Source organism: Pseudorca crassidens, chromosome 8 (assembly GCF_039906515.1).
Source record: "Pseudorca crassidens isolate mPseCra1 chromosome 8, mPseCra1.hap1, whole genome shotgun sequence".
Taxonomy (NCBI): domain Eukaryota; kingdom Metazoa; phylum Chordata; class Mammalia; order Artiodactyla; family Delphinidae; genus Pseudorca; species Pseudorca crassidens.
This window is the reverse complement of record NC_090303.1, coordinates 55,397,475-55,422,731: the sequence shown is the minus strand read 5'-3', so window position 1 is coordinate 55,422,731 and position 25,257 is coordinate 55,397,475. Positions and strand designations below refer to the sequence as shown.

Here is a 25,257-nt window from a genome sequence, read left to right as displayed (position 1 = left end):
ATGTAAGTTTATTGCCCTCTTGTGGCAATTTGTATGAATGACATTTCCTTTCAAAATCTTGTTTTGATGCAGCCTTTTAAAATTTTAGCTCAGTCAATTGGCCGGTAATGACTTGGTCCTAGCTATAGGATTTTATCAATTATAAACTCTGTGATGGACTCAGTATACTATTTGGAATTTATATAAATGTAACAGAAAGCTTTCAATCCTCAAACAAAGTAAATGAAACACACATGCTTTTTAATTGTTAAAGAATCAAAAATGGCATATTTTCGTTTAGGGAACCAGGACTTCCCTGGTGGTCCAGTGGTTAAGACTCCACACTTCCAGTGCAGGGGGCATGGGTTCGATCCCTAGTCCAGGAAGTTCCACATGCCCTGGGGACAAAAAAATAATAATAATTCATTTAGGGAACCAGAAGCTTCATGGATGGTGTCAGAATCTGCTTTGTTTATACCATGTATCATGATGTTTAAATCCAATAAAAAATAACTGATTTTTGCCTTGGATACTAACCTAATTCAAGAGGAAATAGTACCCAATACTATTTAAACAAAACAATCTGCTTGCTACTTAATCAGTGTATCCATGTGAACTTTGGCAAAGGGTGATGGTTTCGTACAGCTTTCTGGTTGGGTCTGGCCTGTTATCAGCAGAATGTTCACTGCCATATTTGGTGTCTACTGTTCTGAAAATGCTCCCCTCACTGATTCCTTAGGCATATATTGTCAGTAGTATCTTACAAACTGCATCTGTTTATCTTTAAAAAGATAAAATTTAAAATTTTATCTATTCTGAAAATGCTCCCCTCACTGATTCCTTAGGCATATATTGTCAGTAGTATCTTACAAACTGCATCTGTTTATCTTTAAATTCCAAATGCAGTGTCATCCAAATTCAGAAAGTGCACTTTGGGTTGAAAACATTACAGATGTGAAAAGGGCATTTCTAATGGTATATGAAAGTAGAGGACATGTGGAAGATGTTACTGCAGGAGTGAATAAATTTGGATAGACACGGAGCTGGAGGCCATTATAATTATAGCTCAGGAAACCAGCCGATTTCGCTAAGCGATCAATGAAAGACACATAACTATTCTATGGTTAGCAGCTTGGGTATAATGCAGTCGTTTCCACCTAACTCTGGAACGTGACTGCAGAAGATCACAGCTTCACCCCCCTCAGACACCTGAGTGGTAACACAAGTTCCTTCAGTATCCGAAGGGACCTGATCTTAGTAGAAAAACCACATTACTCTAAAAGGGACGGCTATCGGATCTCTCCGAGTGGGAGCTGAGGCCATATGTAGCTTAAGATGCCCTCCAGAGGATTTCCCAATTGGCTGACAATCACCTCTAGCCAGTGAGGTCCAGAATTGAACTTCAGATTTGCGCCCTGTTCCCTGCATCCTGCTGCCTTGTGCCCGCCCTATTCTGCTCTTCCTGCAGCTTTTGTCATCTTATTAAATGTATATGATGTGTGTGTATGTATGTGTGTGTGTGAGATACGTGGAGTGAGGTGTGTGTCTTGTGTGGTGTGTGTGTCTGTGGTATGTGGTGTGTATATGTGTGGGGCTGTGGGGTGTAATGTACGGTATAATGGTGTGTGTGTGTGGTATGGTATGTGGGTGGTGTGTGTGTGTGTATGATGTGTGTGTGTGTGTGTGTGTGTGTGTGGTATGGGTAGTGTGTGTGAGTATGATCTGTGGTGTGTGTGGTGTGTGTGAGTGTGTATGATGTGTGCTGTGGGTGGTATGTGTGTGTGTGGGGTGTGCTATGTGGTGTGCACCCCGTGTGATGGGTGGGACTGGGAAGTGGGCATTGAGAAGTAAACTGGTCCTCCAGCTGCTGCTGACTTTAAAATGATCTTGTTCTGAGGCAAGAGTCAATTGCCAGTCCTAAGTATTTTCTTGTCCTTGGCAGTGGGATGTTCTATGATGGGAACCACACCTATCTCATCGAGCCGGAAGGAAATGACACCTCCCAAGTAAGTGCTCCTTCTGTTTGCTGTGGCAAATGTAAATGTTGATGCTGGGAGCTTTTTTTCCCTCTTTTTTCTCTCTATTTTGCTTTATTTTCATATTTTAGGGTCAGGAATATATGTATACATATATATGTGTAATATGTACACATATACATTTAAATTAAATAGTGAATAAGGCAAAATCACAGTGATCTTTTTTAAAAAAATCTGCCTGTTACTCTTCGATTCAGTCGGAAATACTTTCCTTCTGAGGTGTTCTGAAGCCTTCATTTCTATCTCCACCATAATGTGCTGTGGTCTGTCTTAGTCTGCTCAGGCTATCATTATAAAATACTGGGTGGCTTAAACAACAGAAATTTATTTTTGCACAGTTCTGCGGACTGGAAGTCCAAGATCAAGGTGCCAGCAGGGTCAATGTCCATTGAGGGCTCTCTCCCTGGGGTGCAGACAGCCACCTTCTCACTGTGTCCTCACATGACAGAGAGAGAGTGTGAGGTCTGGTGTCTTTTCCTCTTCTTATAAGGGCACAAGCCTTATCAGATTAGGACCTCACTCTTGTGACCTCTGTTAACCTTTATCACATCCTCAACAGGGCCTGTCTCCCAATATAATCACATTAGGAGTATAGGGCTTAAACATGAATTTTGGGAGACACATAGTCAGTTCGTAACAGATTGAATCCATAGATAATGTGATTTTCCAACCTTTTTCTTTTCTAGATTCCAGATTTTTCTCTATTGCCCATTTTCTTTAAGGCCCCGTGGTGATGAAGTTTAGAGAAATCTGGGTTTTCTCAATTCTCTCTCGCACTTTAGTTGAAACATTCATTTTTCACAAATTAGAAAAGGGTTACTATTACTGACTATAGAGAAACATAATGCACTTCCATCCTAGCTCTGTACACACAGATATTCTTCCATGTATCATGGAACACTGATCAAACACTTAGAGAGGCAAATAATTTCAAGAAACACACATTGTTTTGCCACTCATAAACAGTCTTGTGTGGGCAACTATCTGTTTTGTGTGTTATTTTCTGGGTACCCACTGAGAGTTGTCCTGTCACTTTGCTTGACAGTGTGATTTTTTTTTTTTTAAATACATTTAGTTATTTATTTTTGGCTGTGTTGGGTCTTTGTTGCTGTGTGTGGGCTTTCTCTAGTTGCAGTGAGCAGGGGCTACTCTTCATTGTGGTGCGCGGGCTTCTCATTGTGGTGGCTTCTCTTGTTGCAGAGCACAGGCTCTAGGTGCACGGGCTCAGTAGTTGTGGCTTGCGGGCTCTAGAGTGCAGGCTCAATAGTTGTGGCGCACGGGCTTAGTTGCTCCGCGGCATGTGGGATCTTCCCGGACCAGGGCTCGAACCTGCGTCCCCTGCATTGGCAGGCGGATTCCTAACCACTGCGCCACCAGGGAAGCCCGACAGCGTGATTTTTTTAAAAAGTAATATGAAACTTGACTCTTCATGACATTCTTTCTTTGGTAATTGAAGGAAGCCAGATGAAGTTATTTGAATGTTCATTAAGTTTTCTTAGATGAAACATGGCTTTTTATCTGTTGGTTTTTCGCAGAAGTTTATGTGACACTTGAATGTTGAGGCAGGGTCTGCTTTGGGCGTTCTGCTTGTTCCAGTCATCCGGCTCCCCAGTACAGGGAGACTGTGAGCTCTGCAGTGTGCCTAACAAAGCTATCGGGCTCTAAAAGGGGGCAGGGCTCCGTGGAAAGGAACCAGTTGTAAAAAACATTCACCCATTTCCCCAGGCGTCTTGCTTCTCCTTGGGGGAATAGGTCCATTCATTTCTTTTTGATTACTGCAGGCTTTGGCTTCTCTGTCTGTGAAGGTGTTTTGCTTTTAATGGGCTGCCACTCTGATGCTGGGAGAATACAGGAGTGAGCTGGAGGGGTTGTGCAATGGCTCTTCGCCTTTCCAAACCCAAGAGAATGCGTAGTCAAGCGACGGTTCTTTTAAGGTCTAAGCTCCTCCAGCTATGATTGCCTGAGCCTGGAGATATCTGGTTGTCCCTGCCTCATCTCTCTTGTTTGTGTTGTTTCAGGAGGATTTCCGTTTTCATTCGGTTTACAAATCCAGACTGTTTGAATTTCCCTTGGATGATCTTCCATCTGGTATGATCTTCTTATAGTGATTTAAAAAAAAAAAGACTTTAGTAATTCATTTTAATGCTTTAGAGCTAATTATATGTGGAATATCATCAGCCTGTGACTGCTCGTAACAGTTTTAGAAAGTCAAGTAACATCAAGAGAGAGAATAAAATGCAAACCTACCTCATGTTTATAGTGGATGAGTTTGGCAAGATACAGCTTGAACACGATGAAGGAAAACTTTTTAAAATTATAAGACTCAAAGTAAGGTATTCCAGGAGAAATAATGTTAAAGCAAAAATGGGTCTGCATACATAGAATATATAAAATTCATTCTTGGTGAAATACTGAGTTTGTAAACATAGAGATGAACCCTTAATTATTTTCCCGTTTGTTGTTTCCTCATCTCTTTTTGCCCCAGCATTTTAAGAAAGAACTATTGTAGACTTAACATTTATTATGATGATGTGCTATTTGTGAAATTGGTCTTCCTTCCCATGTGTGTTTATGGGTCCATCTACTTATAGGTTTGATTGGAGAGTTGCATCCATGTCTTGTCTTGGCAAGAAAGGCAGAGTACTCAGGCTTTGGCCTCATTAGTGGAGCAATGATTATGCAGAGTGCATTTATCTTTGGCTATGCTAGACTCATTCATGTTCTCCTTCTAAAGATAGGGCACACTTTGAATATCTGACGTGGAGATGCTTCCTCCCCTATTTAGTGAGCCCTGACTATGGCCATAGTACATTCTAATTTTTAAACTCTTTTTAATCTTTGCAACAGCTCTGTGAGGTCAATATTATCATGCCCATTTTATAGATGAAGAAACAGAAGCTCAGCTAGTTTGTTTTTTCTAGGGTCCCACAGCTAGTAAGGGGCTGAGTGGGGGTTTGGATTATGGCACTACGAGAATGTACCCTGGGAGAGAGGCACAAGGGCAAATGGAAAAATTACTAGACTAAAGCAAACCCTAAACTACTACTTAGGAAAATGACTTAAAGGCTGCATTGTCTTCTCATTGGAAAATGAAATAAGTGTTTTCTAATGTTCCTTCCTCTCTGAAACAAACTTGTAAGTCCTTGACCTTCTGCGGTTACCCCGAAGAGAAACAGAACTCACCCCTTTTCTCCTGCTGCCAAAGAAATAGAAGATCCTATTTTATAGAATTCACTATTTGGAAAAATCTGCAAATGAGCATATAGCTAGCTGATTTTACTTTACATGGACACTTTAGACTGTTCCTTCGTTATCTTATGAAACTTATTATAATCCCTATTATGGGAAGAAAATAAATCATGGTTAGCTGCCTGAGAACAAAGTTACAATCTTATATAGACATTACTGGAAACAATAAACATTAATTAATATTTAAAGTAATAAATAAAGAGTCCCCCCTAAGGACTTTATTGTAGGCTTGCTTTGATACAATCTTATAATTTTTTAAAAACTTTGTTCAGGGTTTCTTTACAACAGAAACTTTGCAAGTGACTCAGCAGTTTTGCTGTTATTAAAAATGAGTTTTGAACATATTCTTTGAAAACTCAAGTCTGTCTCAGTTTGTTCCTGGTTTTCTTTTCTTATCAGAAGTTTACAGGGTTGATTTTGAGTGTCATTTGTCTCTCAACATATTTAGATTTACTATGACAAATTAGAAGGAAACAAAAAATAGACAAATGTTAAAACTGCAATTTTTGTGATATAAGCTCAAAAGGAAGCTTTTTTATTTTAGATTTAATAGTGTCACTGAGTTATGGATTATATTATGTCTTTTTTTTTGCTATGCATTATGTATTTGCCAGAGATAGAAATATGATCAGGTGCTCCTCAAACGTGTTTGACTGTGGGACGTTTTGTTTCATTTGACACATCTCTCAGGACTAGTATTCCTAAGAACACATTTTGAGAACAGCTTATTTATTTAAACACTGACCACTTAGCCCTCAGTGTTTTAAAAATTACTACAATAAAAAACAAAACAAGCAAACAGAACAGAAATAGACTCATAGATACAGAGAACAGTTGGGTGATTGCCAGAGCAGATGGGAATGGGGCCCAGGTGAAATAGGTGAAGAAGGTGATGAGGTACAAACTTCCAGTTATAAAATAAATACGTAGGGCTTCCCTGGTGGCGCAGCGGTTGAGAGTCCGCCTGCCGATGCAGGGGACACGGGTTCGTGCCCCGGTCCGGGAGGATCCCATATGCCGCGGAGCGGCTGGGCCCGTGGGCCATGGCCGCTGGGCCTGCGCGTCTGGAGCCTGTGCTCCGCAGCGGGAGAGGCCACAACAGTGAGAGGCCCGCGTACAGCAAAAAAATAAATAAATAAATAAATAAATACGTCATGGGGATGTAATGTAAAGTATAGGGAATGTAGTCAATAATATTGTAATAACTTTGTATGGAGACAGATGGTAACTAGACTTACCTAACCATTTCAAACTATATACATTCAATAAATATCAAATCACTGTGATGTACACCTGAAATTAATATGATATTGTATGTCAATTGTACTGCAATAGAAAATTACTATGATGAAATACACAAAACTAGTATACTGTTTGCTGAGTTTTGACACCCATATTCTCCCCTGGTGAGATATAGAGCATTTCTATTACCCCAGTAACTTCCTTTGTGTCTGTTCCCTGTCAGTGCCACCACTTCTGCAGTTCCTTTTCTGACTTTTTCACCATAGATTAGTTTCTCCTGTTGTAGCTCTTCATACAAATGGAATTATGCATCATGTTCAGTTTCTTTTGCTTAGCACATGCCTGAGATCTATGTTGTTGAGGGTAGCAATTGTTCTTTCTTTTATATTATTGAGTATGTTCTTATTGTATGAATATACCACAATTTTTTATCTCTTCCGTCGATGGACATTTGGATTGTTTCCAGTTTGGGGCTATTATGACTATAACAACTATGAAAATTCTTGTCAAAAATCTTTTTTGTGGACACACGTCTACATTTCTCTATCAAATACCTGGGAGTGAAATCACTGGGTCATAAGGTAGGTATATGTTTAACTGTATAACATTGTTCTGAAACTTCAGCATGCATCAGAATCACCCGGAGGGCTTGGTAAACACAGATTGCTGGCCTCGTCTTTAGGGTTTTTTTTTTTTTTCAGCTGCTTTATTATGGTATAATTGACATACAAAAAGCTTTATATGTTTACTGTATACAACTTGATGAGTTTGGAGATAAATATACACCCATGAAATCATCATCACAATCTCTGCTGTAAACATATCCATCCATTCCAAAAGTTTCCTCCAGCCCTCTTTATTTATGATGATGATAAAAACACTTAACATAAAATCTAATACAATAGAGTATCCTTAACTATATGCACTAAGCTGTACAGTAGATCTCTAGGACTTACTCATCTTGTATGACTGAAACTTTGTGCACTTTGACTAATAACTCCTTATATCCCCCTCCCCGCAGCCCCTGGCAACTACCATTCTAATCTCTGTTTCTCTGAGTTTGACTATTTTAGATCCCTCATATAAGTGGTATCATATAGTATTTGTCCTTCTGTGTTAGCTTATTTCACTTAACAAAATGTCCTCTAGGTTCATCTGTGTTGTCGCAAATGGCAGGATTTCCTTTTTTAAGGCTGAATAATATTCCATTGTATGTATATATCATATTTTCTTTATCCACTCATCCACTGATGGACATTTAGGTTGCTTCTGTATCTTGACTGTTGTTAATAATGCTGCAGTGAACGTGGGAGTACAGATATTTCTTTGAGATCCTGATTTAAATTCCTTTGGCTATATACCCAGAAGTGGGATTGCTGGATCATATGGTATTTCTCTTTTAAATTCTTTCATGAACCTTCATAATGTTTTCCATAGTGGCTGCACTAATTTCTACAGCTTTTGATTAAGTATACCTTGGGTGGGTTATGAGAAATTGCATTTCCAAGTTCCCAGGTAATGCTGATGCCACTAGTCCAAGGATCACAATTTAAGAACTACTGTTGGAAGAGAAATTGCAGAACGTTTTCCCAAAGTGGTTATACCATTTTATACTCTCATCAGCATTATATGAGAGTTCTAACTGCTCCGCATCTTCACCAGCATTTGGTGTGTCATTCTTTAGTGAAGGTCAATGGTGGAAGTGAAGGTCGAGTGGCTATTCAGACAGTTCCCCATAAAAATGTGATGGTATTTGTAGGAGAATTTGGAGAAAAATTTTGAGATAAATTAGAACAGGAGTAATGTTTGAGATTTTTTTTGAATTGTATTCCTTCGTGGTATGTTTATTTAGTATTAATATGAATGCAGTTACTTAGATCAATGTTTTGTATTTTCCTTAAGCACAATATTATATATTATAAAATTCATAATTAGTTATAATTCTGTAATTTATAAATTATAATACTCATTGATGATTAAAGTACAGTTATATAATTTATACTAAGAAGGGCTAGTAAAACTTTGATTACCCTTCGTGAAAAAAACCTGGCAAATGCACTAAGTTAAATTTAATTTATTTTTATTTCCTTTTAGAATTCCAACAAGTAAACATCACTCCACCAAAATTTATTTTGAAGCCAAGACCAAAACGGAGTAAAAGACAGGTATGTATTCACAGGTATATGTCATGATGTTTTAAAAACATTTGGCAACTGCCAATCAATTTAATCTACATGAAGTCTGTGAGGGATAAGAATTAGTTCAGGCATTTGCTATAGTGTGGTAAACAAGAAGGGTGACACATTCGTAGGAGCAGTGGAGTTGGGGCCATATTATTTCATAGACTCAAAAGCACTCATAGGGGTGATAATATGGTCATTCATCATACAGACGGATTATGAGGCCCCTGCTGTGGCATCTCAGGTTCTTTCTACCATAGGCCTCTTTCCTTGCCTGGGGGTACACCACAACATGGAGTCTACTTGGGTGGTACACGTCCTTGTATTTATCCCCTTAAAGATACCCCCTTAAGAGTGACTCCATCAGGTTTTGAAGCTACAAAATGGTATTTTCACACTTGAGCTATCAATACTTTGTGGAGTCTAGGATATAAAATCCGAATGTCTGCTTTATGAATGTTCAAAGGGTATTGAACTTAATAATAACAACAGTTCATACAGTGCTTTTAACCACGTGAAGTAGGTGCTATTATTTCCCTTTCACAGCAAAAAAAAAATGATGTCTCTGAAATGTGCAAATGACTTGCCCAGAATCGTAGAGCTGGTAAATAGTTTAGACAAAATAAGAACTCTGGTCATCAGAATTAAGATATTATGACAGTTGTGGTGGTGGTTGGTATGAATGTGTGTGTATGGCATAAAAATAGGATGAGAGAAATAGATCTCTAATAAGATAAAGCCGTTGAAGGAATGAAGTATCTTCTTTTTAATATGTGTTTAGTAAGTATGAAATAAAATGTGTTTACATACAGATTTCTAATATGAATGATAATTCCTAAATTTTATTGAGTACTCACCATGTTCAATTGTATTAACGTACTTAATCCTCATAACAATCTTTTGAGGAGGGGATTATTATTAATATTATCACTGATTTACTGATAAAGACATTGAAGCATAAGAGGCTTAAGAAGCTTGCCCAGGGTTACATTGGGTTACCCAGTGGTGGAGCTGGGATTCTGACCTAGAAGTCTGGTCTCAGAGCAGTGCTTATAACCATGTATGCATTACATACTGCCTCTCAGAAGCTGTTGTGTCCCATGAATTACTACTATGAGCTCTATATGTTTTGTGAATGTACACATATATTGAAGCCCAGTTAAATAGATAAAAGTAATTGCCGTCAGGATTTAATTTGAATCAGTATTTACTTTCATGACTTAAGAACCAAGAGAATGGGATGATTTTCTTTTGACATGATCCTTGAAGTTCTTCATAAACATCTGCAACATCCAGTCATTTGCTAAGCAGACAGACCCTTGATTTCTCTTTATGAGAAAGCTGTGGACCCTGGAGGCGAGGTGTTATAAAACCGTGTGGCCAATATGGCAACTCTCTGACACTAAGAAAATACTGGGACTTGTTATAAGTCTACTTGTTAGAAAGGCTCAGGTCTCTACCACAATTAACAAAGCAAATACTATCATCCTAACAACATCCTTTTCTTTTTTTCTAGGAATGTTTTATTATTTATACATTTGTGAATTTGATTTCTAATAATTGATATAAATTTTATTTTAGTATTACATCTGTAAAAAATCCATTAAGAAAACTCTTGTCAGTGGATGCAGTTTATGTTATTTTTTGGATTCCAAAACCAGAATTATAGTCTATTATTTCCTATTAATTTGATGTTTTAAGGGATTTTGAAAAGTAAAGTTTTTTAGAATTTGGGAATGCATTAGCAATGAAACAAAATCCATGTGGCAGAAATATTTTAGTTTAAATGCAATACTCGAACATTCATGTATTTTTTTAGGTTTGATTGTATACCCTTATGACAAAAATGGCCCTTGGGCAAGTGAACAAAAAGGTTTATTGAAAAACTAAATGTGTGTCAAAGTATGGCACAAAGGAAGAAGTTAATTTTGCAGATCTTGTTAAAGATTGTGCTATAGACTAATTTCAGAGAACCAAAGGATGTGGCTGCCTTCGTGACTGTTGACAGTACCATTCATTGGTCATGATTTTGAAGGTGGAGAAAATTTGTGGTTGAACAGACAGATATAGCTGTACTGGGGTAACCAAAGACTGCCTGAGAGCTCTCCAAACTATCCCAACAGAGCTCCTATATATCACTTGGGGCATCCTCTGAAGCCTATCAGCAGAAGGGGCATGTCTCAGAGCCTGATTTGGAGATTATATAGTAAAAGTGTCAATCATTCCACTCCCTATGTAGAACTCTCAGAGATTCTCAGGAGCTTAAACCATGTGTTATAATCTCCAAGATATACTGTTAAATGAAAATAGACTGATGCAAAAGAGAAGGAGATAAGTGGAAGTACAAAATAAAATATATCTCATATTTGATTTTATATGCATAAATATTTCTGGAAGAAACCAGTAACTGTGCTGTACCCATTGTGGGGGAAGGAGTAGCAATTGGTAGATGGGGGACAGAGGTGAGAGGAGAACTTTCATCCTATACCTTTTCATAATTCTTTAATTTTTGAACCATGCAAATTTATTACTCACTCAAAAACTAAGTAAATTGATGAAAATGAAAAAAATACTAAATAAATAAAAGGGGAGGGCTTCCCTGGTGGCGCAGTGGTTAAGAGTCCGCCTGCAAATGCAGGGGACACAGGTTCGTGCCCCGGTCTGGGAGGATCCCACATGCCGTGGAGCAGCTGGGCCTGTGAGCCATGGCCACTGAGCCTGTGCGTCCCGAGCCTGTGCTCCGCAACGGGAGAGGCCACAACAGTGAGAGGCCCACTTACCGCAAACAAAAAAAAAAAAAAAAAAAGGGGAAATTTTGTTTTGTTTATTTCTCCCATATTTAAAATTTTTTTAATTAAAAAAATTTGTTTCAGCTTATTGAAGTATAATTGACAAATGTAAGATATTTAAAGTATACAGTAGGATGATTTGATATACATTATATTTGTGAAAGGATTCCCCCCATGGATTTAAATAACATATCCATCACCTTATGTATTTCCTTTTTTTTTTTTTTTGGTGAGAGCATTGAAATTCTACTCTATTAGCAAATTTCAATTATACAATATAGTGTTATCAATGTAAGTATCCATCAGTGGATGAATGGACAAAGAAAATGTATATATATATACACACACACAGACACACACACACACAATGGAATATTACTCAGCCTTAATAAAGAAGGAAACCCTGTCATTTGCGACAACATGGATGAACCTGGAGGGCATTATGCTAAGTGAAATAAGCCAAACAGAGAAAGACAAATATGGCATCGTATCACCTACATGTGGAATCTAAAAAAAAAAAAACCTCAAGACAGAGTGAAAAAGCGGTTGCCAGGGGCTAGGTAGTGGGGGAAACTAGGTAGGGAGAGGTTGGTAAAAGAGTACAAACTTTCAGCTAAAAGAGGGATAATATCTGAGAATCTAATATGTAACATAAGTTTCCCATAGCCAAGATCAGAGGCTTATTTACGAGTTATTTCCTTTATTATATTGCAGCTTCGTCGATATCCTCGTAACATAGAGGAGGAAACCAAATATATTGAACTGATGATTGTGAATGATCATCTCATGGTAGGATTTGCTGAATTTTGTGTTGTTTGAACTTGTCTGTGCCTGGGGTGAAACTAGTGGGTGCAGGAATATGTTTAGAAGAAAGAAGTCCGTAAAGTTGTAAGTTGGAGAAGTTATATGTATAAAGAAACATGTCTGTTACCCAGCAACAACCTGTAAGTAGGAAACACTCTTAGGTAAAGCAAATAACAGTATTTTGTGAGGTTCCAAAAATATTTCTGTGACTCATAATGTTAACTCTTTGGATTCACTTAGTTAATGTAGGGGCTAATATCTTCTCTTACAAAAATCGCAAGGTTAGAAAAAAAAAGGGAAACTTCCGTTTTATATTGAAAAAGTGAAGCAGCAATAATGTGATTCTTTAGTTTGCAATGTACAGCTTTATCCTAATAAATGGAAAGCAATTTTTCTATTTCTGTCTTGCTATGTAGTAAACCATTTGGAAAGGTTTATAAACTTATTTACAAAACAGAAACAGACTCACAGTCTTAGAGAATGAACTTATGGTTACCAGGGGAAAAGGGTGCAGGGGAGGGATAGATTGGGAGTTTGGGATTGACATGTACACACTACTATATTTAAAATAGATAACCAACAAGGATCTACTGTATAGCGCAGAGAACTCTGCTCAATATTCTGTAATAACCTAAATGGGAAAAGAATTTAAAAAAAAGTAGATACATGTATAGTATAACTGAATCACTTTACTGTACACCCAAAACTAACACAACATTGTTAATCAATATATGCTGCAATATAGAATAACACTTAAAAAAAAAAAACCTTATATAGCCAAGCAGTGAAGATTTTTAGGATAAAAACCTAGCCAAACTTCCTTTTTTGTTGAGTCAGGTTTTTTTTAATACTCAATTCATGGGCATGTTGTATATTCAGTTCATGAGCACGTTGTATACTCAATTCATGGGCAGAGTTTTAAACTAAAAATATTCAGTGATGCACGTTGCTGAATTTTACTTAATTTCAGGTACACATACATTTTAATTTACTTTGAATTATTTATTTGGGGGAAAATGTGTCATTTATTTAAATATGATTAAACTAATAACATTGATTATTAATTAATAATAATTATTATTATTGAGTGCTTCTTCCTTGTTCAGGGTAGGACTAAGTTCTATCTTCCTACCGATTTGATTTTGTGAATGTTACTTTTTCCTGAAATTTTTACAGAATAAAAATAAGTTGCAAGAACACATATTTTAGACATTTTAGGATATCATAAATTCAGATGTCTGTAAGCATCTGTAGCAGATAATTCAAATAAAGTGAGCCAGGTATAAAACAATAGGGAGGGGTGAGGCCTGTGGCAAAAGAGAAGTCACATGGTCTGCCCAACGGGAGAGTCTGCTTCTCAGCCCTTGCCAGTTATTACCATGTGGGGATACTAATTTTGAGTGAAGCCAGAAATCATGATATTTCCTGATTTTTAAAACAGCACTGAGGCCAAACCAAAGATATATGTCATTCACATCAAGCCTATAAGCCACCTCCTCGTGACCATTAGGGCTTTCTTCTCTTTACTGAGTAAGTCTTGTGGAACTTTTTATACTTTCAGCATTATTCACATGCAGTTTTTCTGGCTTTCACCCTACCTTTATTTGTATGTCTTGCAATTTATAAACAACTTTCATATGTTTTATCATTTTGAATTAACAATCTTGTGATGAAAAATAAACTTTTGAAATGGATGGAATGGGTGTTTTCTACTTTACCTCAAAGTGAGGTAAGGCCTCAAACTTTTAGGAGGCCTCAAACTTTTAGGAGCGTTGCCTCAGGCTACGCAGCATCTAAAGAACTAGGTGTCAACTTGCAGTTTTTACAGAAAGCTTTAGAGGCCTTTCAATTACACCGTATTTCCTCTGCTGAGATGAGTGTTTGCTGATGATCTTGAAGCCCTTCACTTGTTTTCTTTTGCTTTCAGTTTAAAAAACATCGGCTTTCAGTGGTACTTACCAATACCTATGCGAAATCTGTGGTGAACCTGGCGGATTTAGTAAGTATGAACCCGATTCAGTATTGCCACAGAGGAAGTTTATCTCCTGATTGCTAATAAATCGGATAATGTTCTTATATTTTCACTGCTCTAAATTGCACTTTAGCCAAGGTGTCCTGTTAAGTCCCTGGTAACTTTGCCATGAACTTTATTGACTTTGATCTCTGGCTGGGAAAATGATAAAAGGAAGTGGTCAGAGTTACAGCTTTATGCCTGAAGTTTTTTATGCCTGTATTTTTGCCTGTATTTTTATGCCTGTATTTATGCCTGTATTTTTATGCCTGTATTTTTCACACTGGAAAAGAAAAGGTTGAGTCGTAGCCCCTAACAAAGATATTCACAGTGTAGTTCTAGCAATGGAGAAACAGTTGTGCCTCTTCAAAAGAGTGCCTGGTGCCGTTGGAAAGTTGCAACTAAATAATTCTACTGAAACTGCTTTCCAAATCTTCCCGACAAGGCAATGCCTTCCCCATGAGTTTAATTAGGGCCAGCTAGGGTGTACAGAAATTATCTCCTTCATGAGTGTTCCACTTTTTGCTAGTGTGAATCTTATAGGGTGCCAGAAAATGGACTCTGGGGGAACCTTGAGCAAGGGTGCAAAGATTTGTCAAAAAGCAATATTTTGTTTCTACCAGTACTCTATTCTTTGGTTATGACTTGGTAAACAATTGGATTCTCTATTACTCAAGGGAAATGCATGTAAGTTAGAAAAACAATTATCTCCCCTAAAAACAGTGGAATTTCTCACATTTAGCTAAAACTCGAGGAGTTTCCATAAAAGGAGCTTTGTAGTCCTGTTCATAAATCAGTTGATTTTTACCACATGTATAGCTGTGTGTTCATTTTGTTAATATACTAGATATATAAAGACCAACTTAAGACAAGGATAGTATTGGTTGCCATGGAAACCTGGGCGGCTGACAACAAGTTTGCCATATCTGAAAATCCATTGATCACCCTACGTGAATTTATGAAATACAGGAGGGATTTTATCAAAGAGAAAAGTGATGCAGTTCACCTTTTTTCGTACGTAACTTTTGTAATGATTTATTACTTTTTTTATTCCATGTTGAACACTGTATTACTTGTGGATGAGATGTATTCTTTCTACTGCATAATGCAATTAGGATTTGATGTGGCAGATATATTTGAAGGAAGTTTTAGAGTACAGATTGTTTGAAACTGTCATGAATATTCAATAGATTTAATTCTGAGTTATTTTATTATTGCATGTACATTTCATATAATTTTTTTCAAGAGATTTAATCAGAGCATTTACTGAATGAAAGTACTATTAATTCTCATAAAGAGTATTCTTAACAACAGATTATTATATATTCTTTAAAGTTGCTGTCTTTTAAATGTTAATGTTATCTTTGTTTTTGGTTTAAGGGGAGAGCTTAGTATGCCTAGGGTACATTTTGTTTTTTATTTTTTCTTACTCTTATGGTTTTTCTGGGGGGTAACCTGCATATTTGATGTAAGAGCAAATCATAAATTGCAGCAATTTAAAAACCTACCATCTAAAGCCAGAGCTGTTGAAGAAAGTTACAAATGGAAGTAAAAGAGTATTTTTGAGGTAACTTTTTATTTTACACAATTCTAAATTTACAGAAAAGTTGCAAGAATAATACAAGGAAATACCATATGCCCTTTACCCAGATGCATCAATTGTTAACGTTTTATCCCATTTGTTTTATGATTTTCTTCTTTCTATCCTTCTTCCTTCCTTGCATCTATCTATCTATCAGTGTCTTTTTTTGTTTTTTTTCTGAACTATTTGAGAGTAAGTTGGAGACATTTACTTACTGGGCCTTTACTACTAAATACTTACATATATATTCCCTAAGAATAAAGACATTCTCTTATATAACCACAGTAAACTGTTAAAACCAGAAAATTTAACATTGGTACAATGTTTTTATCTAACCCACTGTCTATATTCAGATTTCACCAATTGTTTCAATAATGTTTTATAGCTACCCCCCAACCCTTGCCCAAATCCAGGATCCAATCCAGGATCACACATTACAGATTTATCGTCACGTCCCTTTACTTTCCTTTAATCTGAAATATTTCCTCAGCCTTTCTTTGTCTCTTTTGAGGTTAACATTTTTGAAGAGTATAGGCCAGTTATTTTATAGCATGTTCCTCATTGTGAGAATGTCTGATGTTTTCTCACTATGAGATTCAAGTTATATGCATTTTTGATGGAAATACCACGTAAGTGTACCTCATGTTAGAGATCCTTTTTTCATAGGTATAGTTCTATTTAAGATATTTATTGATCATGTGGGGAAACATTCCTCAGAAACCTTTTCCTTTGGTTATGCGTGCCAACAATTTTCATATTCCTCCCTTACCTCAGGAGTATATAGTAGAGAAATGTATGTGCATTGAGAAAATAAATGTGGTAACTTAATAATGAGAGGTGCTATGATATGTGGACTGTCAGCAGTAAGCCTTTTTCATTTCCTTTTCTGAAAGGGGAAGTCAATTTGAGAGTAGCCGGAGCGGGGCAGCTTATATTGGTGGGATTTGCTCGTTGCTGAAAGGAGGAGGCGTGAATGAAGTAGGTGTGAACATCTGTAAGATACAAAGTGATATGATGGCTGATGATGTTTTCCTAATATTTAAGGGACAGTTTCTCAGTATTCCACATACTCCAGATATTGTTATTTTATTAACAACCAACATGGTTAGTGCCAGAGGCCGGAATAGGGAAATAAGGAAAGATAATATCGGATAATTCTGTTCATGTTCTACTTAGAATAATTTCCAGGTTTAGCTATACACAGATTAGATAGAGAAAATCTTTACCTTTACCTTTATTGAAAATAAGGCCCTATTTATCACGTTGACTCTTTTTCCAGAGAATTGAGTAATTCCCTGAAGCACTGGGTTACTACTTAAGAACTCAATTGAAAATTGTCTTCCTCAATATTTGGCAAATTTTTGGAGGAAAAAATAGACTAGGTTTTCCAAAGGGTTAACTTCTACCCCTAGGGCACTAAACCTGATGGAAGTGACCTAAAAGAAAAATACCTGAATCTTTGGGAGGCTGCATATCGAAAAAAATATCCCTAGGTCTTTTCAAGTTTCTTGTGGCCAAAGATCGTCACCATTTCCTATGACTCATACCATTGGTTTTCTGAAGCCAAGTTCTATTCAGTTTGGGGATTTTAGGAGTGCTAGTGGACACACAAGGATGAACAAGTTCCAAATAAATTATACATTTATTTTATTTTCTCTTATCTGAAAGACTGGCTTAACTGTGGTACAAGTATTCAGTTTTTCAGGAATGTCACCAGTGAAATTTGGGCTCAAAATTAGATGTAAGTTTCCAAATCTGAAAGTCGATGATTCCCTGGCTTCTAGTCTTCTCTGTAAGACTTAGTCAAACATGGATTTATTTCTTACTACTTCTTCCCAAATGCTTAGTAGTTCAGCACTAGCTATTATGTGTTTAACCTCTGCTAAATAAAATGCTCAGAAATTACTTATTTTCAATTATATTGTGACATTTTCTCTGGCCCATCTTAAATAAAAAATAATTTGCATTTACAAGTATTTTATTTTTGTCTTTCAGTTTGGGAAAACGGATTTAATGGCAGTTACACTTGCCCAGTCGTTAGCCCATAATATTGGTATTATCTCAGACAAAAGAAAGTTAGCAAGCGGTAAGTTTAAGTACATGTGTGGTTTAGTTGTATTTAAAGTAGACTATCTGAAAAATATTTTAGAGAATGAAATTCTTTAATTCAGTTGATAGATCAAAAGAGTTTAAGTGATAATATAAAGATATCCAGGACACAAAATTTTTTTTTTCCAAAAGTAATACAAATGTTAATATTTACATTACAGATGAATTTTCTCCATGTATAATAAACATTTAAAGCCAGGTGATGTTAAATTCACAGTTGAATTTAATCTAAAAAAGGACATAATTTCAGTTTGGTAATTTTAAATGGTCTGGGCATAAAGGTTTAAGGCATACTGTTGTTTTTTTTTTTTCTGTATTTTTGTACCATATAAGTCATTTGCTTTTCAGGTTTATTATTTATTGACTATCTATCTCCTGTGCTAGAATGTGAGCTTCCTGAAGAAAGGGCCCTTTATTTTGATTAGTTATGTATCCCAGTGCTAAGAACAGAGCCTGGCACGTAGGAGGTGTTCAAACCAGTGTCGTTGAATGAATAAACTTAGAAGTAAATTGCATTAAGTTCACAAGGTGGGTTATAGAGGTGGGTCTGTGTGACTCCAAAACCCAAGCATTTCCACTAAGCCTGTGCTAATATAAGTTATTCATAAGGCATACTACTTTATTACAGTTTATTTAAAGCATCTTTTAGTATTGCCACAGAGGTAGAATTTGTCTGCCAGGATCAGACCTGATAAAGGGCTTAATACAATATGGGCCTAGTAAAATATGCTAGGTTTAGCATCTATGATGAATATATTTTCCCAAGTAGGTAAAGTTACTTTACCAGGAATGGATAAACACTATATATTTGGAGTAAGTTGAGTATAATCATATTTATGGTATCATTTTAGTAATAAATATGATCGTTTATATTAACTACAACTATTACCATTTATGAAGTACCCATTATATAACAGATAATTGAATGCCAGAATTATATACATCTAGATGCTCATTTAATCCTCAAGATAATCCTGCAAGATATTCATTATCAGCTCCCATTTTACAGATAAAGTGACTAGATCTTAAAAGTGTAATGTCTCCAAGATTACACATATATTAAGGGGCATACCCAGATTTTGAACCTAGGTATTTCTGATTCTGAGGACCTTTTGTTTAACCAATATACTATACTGCCTTCTACCAGAAGCCTTGGGTGCAGAGGTTTTAAAAATGGATGAGAAATTGTTAGAATTCCAATAAAGGCTTATGAAACCAGAATCCTGTAGTGATACATCACTATTTCATTGGTATTTGATTGTTAAGCCATTTTAAGTGAGTGCTTTACAAATATGCCCACTTGTTAAAATATGAAAAGATTTTATTTTAGTAAAATTTATATAAGCTCGATAGGGTCAAAGTACAATAGATTTTTGTTGCTATGCTTTACATAAAACAGAACATATACTTTTTAAAATAGTAACTACTCTAATGCATCTGTTTTCACTTTGTAACAAGGCATGTGTATTCATTTTCTCTTAGGTGAGTGTAAATGTGAGGACACGTGGTCTGGATGCATAATGGGAGACACTGGGTGAGCCACTTCTATTTAAAAATAACTCACTGTTCCTTTCTCTGCTGTGCTGTTGTCTTCTTAGGAGGATGACACTCAATAACTTAGTGCCTGGAACCTTACCACAGGCATTTAAAATTGGAAGTAGATATTCTCAATGGCTCTGTAGGGAATATATTTTCACGAAATAGTCTCTTATTTATGAAAACAATTGCTGTTCTTTAAGCTAGTAGGTCAAAGTTTTTTTTTGGCTGGGGGAATTTGTGGTGAGTCAGGGGCATGCAGGATATATGATTCCACCAACTTCAGGAAAATATAATAATTGTTTTAAAGCATTTCTCTCTTTTTTAAAAAAATTATTGAAGTATAGTTGATTTACAGTGTTGCATTAAGTTCTACTGTACAGCAAAGTGATTCAGGTATACATACATATATACATTCTTTTTCATATTTTTTCCATTGTGGTTTATTACAGGATATTGAATCTAGTTCTCTTTGCTATACAGTAGGACCTTGTTCTTTATCCATTCTATATATAATAGTTTGCATCTGCTAATCCCAAACTCCCAATCCATTCCTCCCCCCGGCAACCCCAAGTCTGTTCTCTATGTCTGTGAGTCTGTTTCTGTTTTGTAGATAAGTTCATTTGTGTCATATTTTAGATTCCACATATAAGTGGTATTATATGGTATTTGTCTGTATCTTTCTGACTTACTTCACTCAGAATGATAATCTCTAGTTGCATCCATGTTGCGGCAAATGGCATTATTTCGTTCTTTTTAATGGCTGAGTAGTATTCCATTGTATATATTACCACATCTTCTTTATCCATTCATCTGTTGATGGACATTTAGGTTGTTTCCATGTCTTGGCTATTGTAAATAGTGCTGCTGTGAACATTGGGGTGCGTGTATCTTTTTGAATTATAGTTTTGTCTGGATATATGCCTAGGAGTGGAATTGCTGGATCATACGGTAATTCTATTTTTAGTTTATTGAGGAACCTCCATAATGTTTTCCAGAGTGGCTGCACCCATCAACAGTGTAGGAGGGTTCCCTTTTCTCCACACCCTCTCCAGCATTTGTTATTTGTAAATTTTTTAAAGATGGCCATTTTGACCAGTGTGAGGTGGTACCTTGTTGTAGTTTGATCAAAGACTTTTTAGCCTTGAATTTAGTCTGGAAATGTAAGAAATGAGCAACAACTTTGTTCTTGAAGGCTTACTTTCTAATTCCCTTTCCTTTTATCTTCTTCTATTCTAATTAAATGAGTTATAAACAGAAGTGTGTCTCAAAAGCAAAAACAAGAAGAGAGCCCTGATGAGTAGTTTTCTCAGATTTCCAGCAGCCTTCTACCTTATGTAGAAGCCTATGGTGTAAGTGCTCCCACAGTGGCTGATTTCAAGCTACCTGTGTGAATTAAGAGTGGGAAGTGGTGTGCTCAGTCCATTTCCTAAGAAAAGTTTTCATTTTTATACTGGCATACCCTTGACACACTATCAGGCATCAATCTTTTATTCTTTCTAAATAAATTTTACAGCCATCCCTTTCATGCCAAGCTTATCATTACCACCTTACTTTAAACTTTTATTATCTTGTGCTCTTATTATTTTGATAACATTCCAGCTACTTACACAGCTTTCAGGCTCCCTCTCTCCCCTCCTGAACTCCACTTCCATCATAATTGAAAGGTATAAAGAATAAAAGAGTATACACTTGTATACGATCACCTAGATAAAAACAAAACAAGACACTGTCTGCACAGTTAAATCCCCCTGTGTTCTGTCTTATCGGTTCCCAACCCCGGCTAAGGTAACCACCATCTTGAATTTGGTTTATATCATTCACAGGTCAAATTTGGTTTACATCATTCACAGGTCAAATTTGGTCTATATCATTCACAGGTCCTTTTTTATACTTTTACTGTATATGTGTGTGTGTGTTGGAGTAATACATAGCATGGCTTTGCATGTTTTCAGTTTATATGAAAGGCGTCATACTATATTTATTTTTCTGTGACTTACTTTCTTGATCAGCTTTATGTTTGTGGGGTTCATCCATGCTGATGTACATATATATATATATACACACAGCTCTAGTTCATTGAATGTGTACAACACAATTTCTCCATTCTTCTTTTAATGCACATGAATTTTTATGTCAAACAGACGAATCATGTCATTTTCCTGCTCAGAACTTTTGTGTCTCCATTGTGTAAAGAATAAGGTTCACATTCCTTCCTTCAGTATTTAGAGGTCCATAATCTTTCTTCATACTCATTTGCAATCTCATTTTCGACTACTATTTATGCAGTTTGTTTACCATAATTGTATATGGGTTTCCACCTTTTCTGATTTGTTAACCGTAATCCTACACGGATGTTCAGCCTCTGAAAAATATGCTCATCATAATTGTACATGAGTTTCCAGCTTCTTTTGATTTCTTTAATATATTCTCTTCATCTGGAATTCTCAGTTTTTTTTCTATCTAACCACATTTTTAACCACTTTAGATTTATTATAATTTTTAACTCCTGCATTATAATTTGATTCTGTATGTCTTTGTTTCCTCTCACCAATTAAAAGTTGTAAATTTTTTAGGATTATATATTGCACTAATTTTTATTTTTGTCAGACCTCACACCATACTCTCTTGTACAGACTTGTTTTTCAATAAATATGTATTGATTGTATTTGAAATGTGAACTCCCAGCATATGCATGACAAGAAGAATAGATGATGGAGGGAATATACATGCAAATATTTTTCAAAATATCTTTGGACTGGGCTTTCCTGGTGGCGCAGTGGTTGAGAGTCCGCCTGCCGATGCAGGGGACGCGGTTTCGTGCCCCAGTCCGGGAAGATCCCACATGCCGTGGAGTGGCTGGGCCCGTGAGCCATGGCCGCTGAGCCTGCGCGTCCGGAGCCTGTGCTCCGCAAGGGGAGAGGCCACAGCAGTGAGAGGCCCTCGTACCGCAAAAAAAAAAAAAAAAAAAAAAAAACTTTGGACTTTTTGTTTAGTATTAAGAAGAAATGATAAAAGCCTTTGTAGTTGTAATTTTCTAACAATTACTAAATTCCATGCTAGAGGTTCTTGTTTTTTAATCTTGTCTGATTATTCTGATTAACTAAAAGAATTATACAGACAATCTGCTTAGCACTAAGCATAATATGCAGCAAAATCAATGGCTACACTCGAATATGCATAGCTCTTTGCATTGGAACTCCTTACATCAAATAGTTGCATACAAGAGAAAAGCTCTTTACATAAAACATTGTCTGGTATGATGCCAGATATCATTTGATCTGTGCCAAACATCACCTATCAGCACTAATTATGGACATATATTTCCCATGGGTAAATTCCCTCCCATTTCTACTTTCTGAAGTTCCTCTGTATTGTTAAATGTTGGAAAGCATTGTTGAAATGAAGACTGTCGGTCCTATTTAAAGGTATAAGAATTAAAAATGTAAGAATGCATTGAATAGATTTGTTACCCTGCAAAAAAGAAGCTTTGGGGCCAAGCTTAGGGAGAGAAATGGTATCTGCTTTCAGGTATTGGAAGGGCCATGGTTATGGTAAAGCATTAGTCTCATTGATATAGTTAACAATACAGGACTGTGTGCGGCAGTTATAGGAAGTCAGATGTGGCATAGGGAAGGTAAGTGCAATGTACAGATTTCAACTCTTCATGTGTAAAAAGAGCTTCCCTATCTGGGAAGAGTTTCTTGTCACTACTGGAGAGCAGACTGAGCTCCCAGCTGTGTAGTGGGCAGGAGGCTGGGCTAACCTGAACCCCCTGATGGTGCCTTTGCAGGGCAGGGGCTGAACTAGACTTTGACTTCTAAGGGTCCAACACTGAAAATCAGTGACTTTCTTCTATAGCAGTAGAGAACCACCTCCGATTTTGACCAGTAGAATAAAGAGGGAACTTGAAGAAATTCCTGTTTAAATTCCATAATCCTGACAGGGATATATACAATGGATTATAGATAAGGCGATAAAAACATTGGCTGAAGTGTAGGCACTGAAAAGCAAAAAGGAAGTAATATATATAAGAAAATTTTAAAATAATAAAGTTTATGACTTATTAGGAAAATGAAGCAAAGGAAGTAAAGTAGTTCAGACAGTTTAAACCCAAGACAACTTTATTTGGAGAGTTTGGCATGAAATACTTGGTAAATGAGTTTAGGGTAAATAATCGTAAATTCCATTAGTCAGTTCACTTAAGCGTTAATCGTTATGCTAGGAAGAAGTAGGCATATAAACGGACAGGCTAGTGGGAGAGACTTTCCATTCTTATCTTAATTGTGTTTTCACTTTTATACAAAGCTCAATGTAAAATAATTTTTGAAAAATACAGAAAATAAAATTTGTATCACCTCTTTTCTCACCATTGGGTGACAACTGTGGTTAATGTTAAAATACTGCTGCTTAAATCTAGCAGTTTTGGGACTTTGCTAGCGGTCCAGTGGTTAGGACTCTGTGCTTCCACTGTACAGGGCATGGGTTCGATCCCTGGTCAGGAACTAAGATCCTGCATGCCGCGTGGCATGGCTAAAAAATAAAATAAAATAAATCCAGTAGTTTTTTCTCTTTACATGTTTACTGTTTTATAAAATTTGGATTATGTTGGATATAACAGTTTATTCATTTTTTACTTAACATTATATATAGTCAGCATTTTTCTGAGCCTTCATTCTTTAACACTACCATGAATATTAATAAGTACATGGTATTCTATTTTATTAATATATCACAGTTTAGTTAACAGTTTTCTACTGTTGAACATTTAGATTATTTTCATGTTATTTGCTACTATAAATTGTGCCACCATAAATATCTTTATTCAGACATCTCTGCACACATAGCAAATCAACTCCTCAAGAAAAATTTCTGAGAGTAAAATTACTAGATTTAAGGATATTTCACATTCTGAAGATTCTTAATGCATAGTTCCAAATTGCTCTACCGCGAGGTTTCTTTTTTCTATTGACCCTTGATTATTTTGGGGGGGTATAATTTTTTTTTTTTTTTTTTTTTTGTATTTTGAAGCACTCTGAAACTTGAAGAGTTAGAAAAATAGTTACAAAGAACCTTTTTGTCTCTGAATTGCAAGTTTTTACATGGTGCCTATCACCTCCAAATACCTAACTTTATGTGCCTTTCTGCAAACAAAGGCATCTTCCTATAGGACCACAATACCACCAAGAAAATCATCTAATTCATATCCCTCATTCAGGATCAGCCCTGTGTTTCTTCCATGTCATTTTAGCAAACGCTTCAGAATCAGGCATCACAGTCAGTTTTTGTTCTCTTCAATCTGGAACAATTCCTCAGTCTTTCTTTGACTGTCATGGCTTTGACACGTTCGGAGATTATAGGTCAGTTATTTTGCAGAATGCCCTGCAGTTTGGGTTCCAGCCCAGGTTTAATATTTAGGAAAGACTCATTGTGAAATAAATTATTTCTAACTCTCTTTGATGGAAATTACAGGTACTATAGGTGTGTTTCCTTTGAATGGATATGCAGATAATGAGCAAACTGTAGTTACTATTAGCCACCTAATGAAGAATTTAGAAAACTGCTTATTGAATAAACTCTTACGGATTGAATGCAAATGTTATACATAAGTGGAATTTATTATTTATTTATTCTTTTTTTTTTTTTTTTTTAGGAATAATGTACAATGTTAACAGTGTTCAGTTTTAAGACTAATCTACAAACAAGGGAGACTAAAATTGTACCCAGCTATTGCTTTTCT

The 25,257-nt window shown here is 36.3% G+C and overlaps 1 protein-coding gene across 21 annotated transcripts in view; it reads left to right on the top strand.

Annotated features, from left to right (window-relative positions):
- Window positions 1-25,257, top strand: part of ADAM22 (ADAM metallopeptidase domain 22) — a 243,043-nt gene that overhangs the window by 159,182 nt on the left and 58,604 nt on the right. For all 21 annotated transcript variants that reach the window (XM_067746498.1, XM_067746497.1, XM_067746505.1 and 18 more), the window contains 9 exons: window positions 1,922-1,985; window positions 4,034-4,103; window positions 8,601-8,671; window positions 12,190-12,264; window positions 14,207-14,278; window positions 15,138-15,304; window positions 16,766-16,850; window positions 17,868-17,958; window positions 19,464-19,515. In XM_067746498.1, coding sequence (XP_067602599.1) covers window positions 1,922-1,985; window positions 4,034-4,103; window positions 8,601-8,671; window positions 12,190-12,264; window positions 14,207-14,278; window positions 15,138-15,304; window positions 16,766-16,850; window positions 17,868-17,958; window positions 19,464-19,515 — 747 coding nt within the window. The remainder of the gene's footprint in view (window positions 1-1,921; window positions 1,986-4,033; window positions 4,104-8,600; window positions 8,672-12,189; window positions 12,265-14,206; window positions 14,279-15,137; window positions 15,305-16,765; window positions 16,851-17,867; window positions 17,959-19,463; window positions 19,516-25,257) is intronic.